General features: G+C 39.2%; 1 protein-coding gene across 1 annotated transcript; it reads right to left on the reverse strand.

Annotated features, from left to right (window-relative positions):
* Positions 1-5,475: 5,475 nt before the first annotated feature.
* On the reverse strand, positions 5,476-6,494 carry LOC148027679 (uncharacterized). The gene has a single exon (XM_087689366.1). It carries the CDS (start codon positions 6,366-6,368, stop codon positions 5,775-5,777), a length of 594 nt encoding a protein of 197 aa, XP_087545492.1. The 5' UTR covers positions 6,369-6,494; the 3' UTR covers positions 5,476-5,774.
* Between the last annotated feature and the right edge of the window lie 1,085 nt (positions 6,495-7,579).

Consider the following 7,579-nt stretch of genomic DNA (forward strand, 5'->3'; position numbering starts at 1 on the left):
GGAAGGGGATGTATTTTAGGTATGCATATTTCTACCTTGCATGGGAGTGGTGGATGAAAGGGATGGCATCTATAATGGATATGACTTCATGAACATGGCCATTGACTTATGAGCATATTATTGCTACCACATATACATGTCTAACATCATAATAGGAAATGGTTACCTTCAAACCATGTTCATTTGAGAGTCCTTACGGGTGCGTGTGTGCGTGCATGCGTGCCTTTGTGTGCGTGTGACTCCATGGAAAAGGGCCATTGACATGATGTCAAACATCAAAATGTGGTTGTAACAATGGTCATGTTCCTTCTTTTGGTCAAATACATTACCTTAACAGAGTTAGAATGAACATCAAACCATGATAGCTCTTACAAACAACCATCCTACCTACTTCAATGAATATGTTGTAAATGCTACCTTGCCCATCCTAGACATTGCAATTGTTCCTTTAAAAGTGGAGACAAATATTTAGTGATGGTGCTTGAGGAATAAAATGTTTGTAAGAGAACTTGGTCTTAGCTCTAGCATATCGTTTTGGAATGATGTGATGAAAATGCCAATACGTTAGCAATGATGATATAACTTGAAATTCTATGAATGATACAAGATGTCAATGGAAGAGGAGAGGGAAGAGCAAAGAGTGAAAGAATTTACATCTTCAAGAGAAACTCAACTATTTAGATTTCTCCACAATAAGAAGAGAAAGGTCCAAATAGTTAGGTTCTTGGAACAATCTTATTCTCTTCCATCAATGGTTTTAGAATAAATATTAGAGAACTTTAAACATAGAGATATTTAATGTGCATGTCTAACACACCCTTGATGGCACAATTTGGGTAACCCATCAAGTGACAAACCTAGGCAACACCATCTGGAACTCCCTTGGAATATCATAGACTCTGTTGCCTAGGATCGCTTGAGTCTACCTCATAGAGGAAGGTCTCTCTCATTCCCACAATTATCGACCTATCAATAAGGTACCTAAATAATATTAAGGTCACCAAACAATATATCTAGCATCAATTACTAAACCCAAGTAGAACCTAAACCTGCACCGCACTTGGTTCAAAAGTGAGAAATAAGGGGGAGCTAGTGGATTGATCCCCTCTTCCCATCAAACAAAGGCTCACCCCAACCCCCTAAAACAATCCGAGATTGAATGGTAGTCAATGTTTCGACCCTCCCTACTTGCTCCTAATCTATCGTTCTGAGAGAACACTCTCCGCTTACCAAGATCACCTAACCATAGAGTGGATTCATCAAAGATTTGCCCTCTCCTTTCTTTTTGTGACGGGATTTCTTAATTGTTTTATTATCTATTACGTTTAATTTGACAAATAAAAACATGTTTCTTAATTAATCTATTAGGCATCACTTGACTTAGACACAAATACAAAGACAAGATCAAACAATCTTTAAAAAAGAGAAGCAAGAATGTATTTATCTGTACCTTCTCTAAGGTACAACATTAATCTAACGTTTCGTCCCTTGCATCCAGACCTAAATACCTATGTCCCAAGTTCCATGGACACAATCCACCCTTTATGTGAAATAGGGTATGCCAACGCCTACAAACATTAGCCCGCACAAGTTTTGATTTGTATCTCCTCTAAGGTGCAACACCAATCTGACATTCCATCCCTTACACAAGAACTTGAATATCTATGTCTGTAATCTACCCTTTATCTGGAATAGGGTCCACCAACTCTAATTTTTGTTGCATGCATACTTAAATACATCAATAACAAAAAAGACGCACATTAGGGCGAACCATGACAATATCCCCCAAATAAAACCTTAAAGAAATATAAGCAAAACTTTCTACTGCTTAACTCATGCTTTGCGAATGAAACAACCATATTTTAATCAATTATCACTAGTCCCACCAATGCTCTTACACTACTCAATGGATATATAATTAGAGAATTCTATACTTGAAAATCCCTCAACTAAGAACGTTACAACATAGCTAGTAAAATCTTACCAACCAAAAAGCCATGTTATGATCAATCATTGTAGGTCAAAATGCCACATAGTGACAATCCTTTCTAGTTCTACTTGAATGCTAGGTTCCCCTTCTACCATTTCAACCACAAAAGTTTCTTGAATGGATACCTTGGCTTCATCATCATTAGATTAAAGAATTATAGGAGGCTCATTTTTTGGATGAAAATTTCAACCATTCTTTGAGAAATGAAAGTAAGGTTAATGGAGAAAATTACCATTTTTTGTTTGAACGCAATCCCATATGGTCTCACGACAAGATTGCTATCCCATACAATTACTTATTCGAACAAAAGATCACAAAGGCAATGCATTCTTTGGCAATAACCAATCACTTTGGGGTATTTCAAATATATAACAAGATTTCTAAAAGCTTTCATTGGAAAGGCTTATTGAGGGATGTGAAAGAGTTTGTGATGCTACATTCTATTATAGCAAAACAAAGATAACACAAACAAAGAGGTTTTTTGTAGCCATTGCCCATTCCAAAGGGCAAGTGAAGACATATCACTCACTATGGACTTCATCATCAATTTGCATATAACCAAGAAGTGAGAGAATATTTATGTGGTGGCAAATAGGTTGACAAAAGCAACTTCTCTTAACCCTACGAAGACCCAATTTTGAGTATGTGAAGTGGCAATTAAATTTATGAAACAAGTCTTCAAATTACATAGCCTACACCAAGTCATTGTTCATGATCATGACTCCAAGTTTTGATTAAGTTTTGGCATGCTATTTTCAACTGGAGGCTAGATTATCTCCATACACAACTTGTCATCTCTAAATTGTTCATGAAACAAATGGGTTGACAAATCGCTTGAGACTTGCCTTTAGCATTGCTCCCACGATATGTAGCATACCTAGGATGCCTAGATACACCTACCTCTATGTTTGCTTGTAACACCACCACTCATGTATTGCAACTTCCTTCTACTACTAAGATCCATAATATTTTTCATTTGGGTCAACTAAGATCTTTTTGTGGCTTGCAATTGGATTATTTAGAGTTGCCACCAATGGATTAGGAAATTATTCTCAATAAATCCTTGGGTAAATTATTGGCCAATGAGAAAAGAGGTGCATGTTAAGTTCATAATTGCATACCTTACCAAATGAAGAGGTTTTCCACAAGAGGCAGCTTCTTGGAAACTAGTATCAAATTGGAGACATTTCCTATTTAAAAGGGGTAATATTGGCTAAAGAATTGAAAATGGTTCCATGTCTAACTATAATATAATAAGCTCACTTACCTCATTTTAAAACAGTTTTATGTCATTATCATTTTTCAAAGATAACTAACCTACAAGGGCTAAAAGCACATCATAAGCTTTCTTGTAATACATAGCATACTCCATTTAAACAAATCCATCAAAAGTAATCTCAATTTTATTGTTGCAAGGATTGTTGTAGAGAGTATGTGGCTCACAATTGGCAAGTGGGATATTAAGAAGATAGATTGGACATATTCTCCCTTTGGACATATTCTCCCTTGCTTCCAATCAATTATAATTATAATTATAAGAGAAATTATTCAAATTAATCCTATGCGTTGCAAATATTCTATCATCCTCATTGAGCAAACTATTTGTAATAAGCCCTTGTTTGGTTTTCAAGGATAAAATCTGGTAAGTGAAAATGACTTGTAGTGTCAAAAATATGAAACATTTAGTTTAGTGAGACTAATATGCTAACCACATTGACCTGGGAATAAGATATAAGAGAATTATTTTTTTCATTGTTCATTCATTAACACAAATCCTCATCTCCTTTAATCTCCTTGCTCAGCATCTATGGCTCTCTCCTCTCTCATCTTGATTTTTATTACCCTTGATTAAATTATCTATGTTTCTCTTTTGCAAATTTATACACAAAGTTGTGACTCGTATCTACTTCATGGGGTTGTCTTCAACTAGCAACCTTATGTCTACAAAACATTTAATAAGCATCAATTAGTACATAAGTTTTTCATCTTAATGTTTCAAGTCAAGTGCACCTCACAAGCAATTCTTACACAACGCTGTAACCCCTATCTACTTCATTGGGTTGTACACGAGAACTGGCCTCGTGCTTTCATATGATAAGAGACTTCCTCATCCTAAGCCCACACAAATGTCCGAGGGGTCATATGACTCATCCTAGCCTATCACAATGAACTAGAAGCCACTAAATAGGTGAATCCGAGAGCCAATGTCACATATTCATATACTCATCTAGCACAATGAAATGGATACTATTGTACCTAATATGTGCATTATGTAAAACTAGTCTACAAGTGAATAGTAAACTCCAAATATTCAAGCAATTGTTTTTATCCAATCAATATGGAACAAAACCTTAATATCAATCAAACCATAAAAGATGCTAAATCAATATAGAACAAAACTTCAATCTCACTCAAACTATAAAAGATATTTCCACCTCAAAAAAAACGTCCACACATCATTTATACATGCACAACGTACACAACAATGCAACACATGAAATTGTCTTAATCTAATAGTAAGCCAAAGCACCATCACTTCTTGAAATAAGAAGATTCATATGCAAATGATCATAACAAGAATCATCAATTCACGACTGTTTTTTAAAGTGGCAAACAAGAATTGAGATTTCTCAACATCATATCCAAATTAACCATAATTCTACAGACATTTGCTTTCCTAGTGAAGTAAAATTGCTACAAACCTTATCCAACCATCGTTTAACACATGCCCTTTTTGGTAACACTCATATCAAACACCCTTGCTCAACATCACACGTCATTATCAAAAGTGGCTAGACTTTGACAAGTCATTGCTATGTCCAAACCATCCATAGACGAGAGGGAGAGAATCCCTCTATATTGCAAACTACTACTAACAAGACATATCTGATCAGTGCCTTGTTAATGTGAACAATACATAAGGTTACTAAATTCACCCCACAAGCTTGGCATCATCTCCTTAATAATACAAGCATAAAGAAACAAGAAAAAGGCCAGTAACTGCAACAGAAGTTTAGGTCTAAAAATGTTATAAATGGAAGGAAATGCCCCTCTAATTAAACATTGGCTCGCAAATTATGTCAAGACACCATCACTCTACTCAATTTTGAGAGTAAGCTGGCAAACGCTGCCACTTTACATCAGTTGGTTAGAATATTTATCCAAAGATTATCATGTACCACACAAAAATCGTAAAGTTCGCTCCAAAAGGAATCGGTTCGCAATTATCATGCCGTTAATTAGCCACACACACTGAAAGCAGAGAAACGCTTTGAGCTAAAACAGAGCTTATTCCACCGTCTCAACAAAACAAGTCCAACCCTCACCCAGATAGCGGCCTATCTAACAAGCAACGGTTCTCGGTTGCTAGCCAGACAAATATGTGAAGGCAAGGACCTCTCTCAACATCACACAAAACAACAAGTTTACTGCAAGGCTTCTCCATATACGTGTTCCAATATATCTGAGCCACACTAGCACTGCAATAGACTTAGATGGACTAATATTACTTGACCAAAACATGATCCACAGAGCAATATTCAAGATAAAGTCTTAGTGACATCAGACAGGTGCACTAATCCCTTTCAAGGAAACTGCGTCCTGGACACGGGATTCTGGACAACAGCCTGACATTCCAAGCCCTACAGTCACTTACCTAATAGAATATCAAGACCACAGACAGATATTCGACTCTCATGTGGAAAAGACACCATAGATCTGCAGCTTTGACCAATCTAATACTAATACGGACACACACACGCGCGCGCGCGCAGAGGCACACCTCTTAGTACCGCCGGCGAGGACGCATCTGGTTTTTCTTCTCGTTCTCGAAATGCAGCCTCATGCTTTCAATGGTTTTCTGCTCGCTGGGGGGAGCGAACTCAGGCTTCTTGCAGGACACGATCTCTCGGCCAGCTCCACCACGGCAGACGATACGCACAGTGATCTCCTGCCCCTCCTTGAACAGCCGTTGCAGAATAGCCAGACCGCCTGTAAACCCTAGATCCTCTGCAGGGAGGTATCCTTCTCTGCCAGACGGCAGCGTGACGAAGTAGCCGACAGGCATGACATCTCGGACGATAGCCTGGTGGCCGCCCGGGTCCCCCTTCTGCATCATCTTCTTAGGATCCATGTCGATTTTGGCCACCTGCTCCTCGAGGTCGAGCTCAGAAGGGGACGGCAGAGGCTCGCGCCTGTAGGACCGCTGCTGGAGGAAGGGAGCTACCTTAAAGACAGGTCGCTCCTTGGAGCAGAACTCCTCCACGGACGCCATGGCTCGACTGCTGAGGCTTCGGCAGGCGGCAGCGGAGGCGAGCCTGCGCGCCGCGAGCAGCCGGAAGGCCGTGCTTGAGCTCCGGAGGGCGGCAGCACTACTCATGGTGGCTATGGAGGAGCAGGCCCGCGAGCTAGGGTTCTAAGCGAGCTAGGGTTTATGCAGAAGAAGAAGAAGTAACAGATAAGAAGAGGACGGAAAGCAGCCCCTTAATAAAACAGCGCTACCGAAACATTAATCGTGAAGGTTGTTTTATACATTCAGATCAGACCATCTCGGTCCTAGGGCAGCCCTTCCTTCCCCCTTCTTTTATGTATTACTATGCTTATTAAGCATATTAACAAAATCAAGACACATTTCACATTCATCTAGACACAGTTGTGACACGAGTGATTGCAAAGCTGGAGTGCGCCTATTGGGAAAAATATTGGTCATTGCCTCTACAAATTTACCAAAAGCACAAGTTGGTCGGACAGTTTGGCTTCACAACAAAGAAAGAGACGAAAAGCCTATCTCTACACGTGGCACTTTTCACCAAAAAACTTGTCCAATTTGGTGTGAATGAGAAGCCCCCATTTTTCACTTTTTGCTATTATTTCTAGGTCCTCAGTTCACAGAATTGTGAAATCTCCCCAAGTCCAAGGCTTTTAAGCAACATATTGCCACATTGGCACCTCACACAAAAAGTTTTAGACAAAGTCCCAACCAATGCTCACATTGTGAACTATGACAATTACATGTGCTTTTTGTGATGGAAGGGGCACATACCTAACTAGGTGCAGTTGGGGGCAAGGTGTTGTCGGCCGTCCCACTTTGTGAATTATGACAAGCTCATGAGCTTCTGCAAGGGACGGGTACCTAGCTAGGTGCCATTTGGGGCATGCAGCTACCACCAACAGCACCTAGCTATGTATGTGGTGCCTCCCAAGCAAAAGCTCATGATATTGAACAATATAGGGAAAAACAATGGAAAATGTCCCCTTTTCCCACATGGAAATATGTCCAAAACTTCTACTGTAACTAGGGTGGCCAATTTGCATTTGTACTTGAGATAAGTTGGTGTGTTCTTAACAATGATGAGAATGTCACATGGTTGCTAAATAAGGTTGACCATTGCCTACATAAATGCAACGGTGTTCAATGTGATGCCACTTTAAGAATGAGGAGAATCCCACATGGCATTTACCGAGGGGTGTCAAGATAAATGTTTAGATACATTAGATTTAGTGTAAATTTGTTCTAAAGAACATGTGTGTATTGTTGGTAATGAAACATATATTGGAGTTGCTTGATCTTACAAATTAGGATGTTGTTGG

The sequence above is a fragment of the Lygodium microphyllum genome, chromosome 12 (genome assembly GCF_053477565.2).
Source record: "Lygodium microphyllum isolate KBCC chromosome 12, Lygodium_microphyllum_v1.1.10, whole genome shotgun sequence".
NCBI lineage: Eukaryota > Viridiplantae > Streptophyta > Polypodiopsida > Schizaeales > Lygodiaceae > Lygodium > Lygodium microphyllum.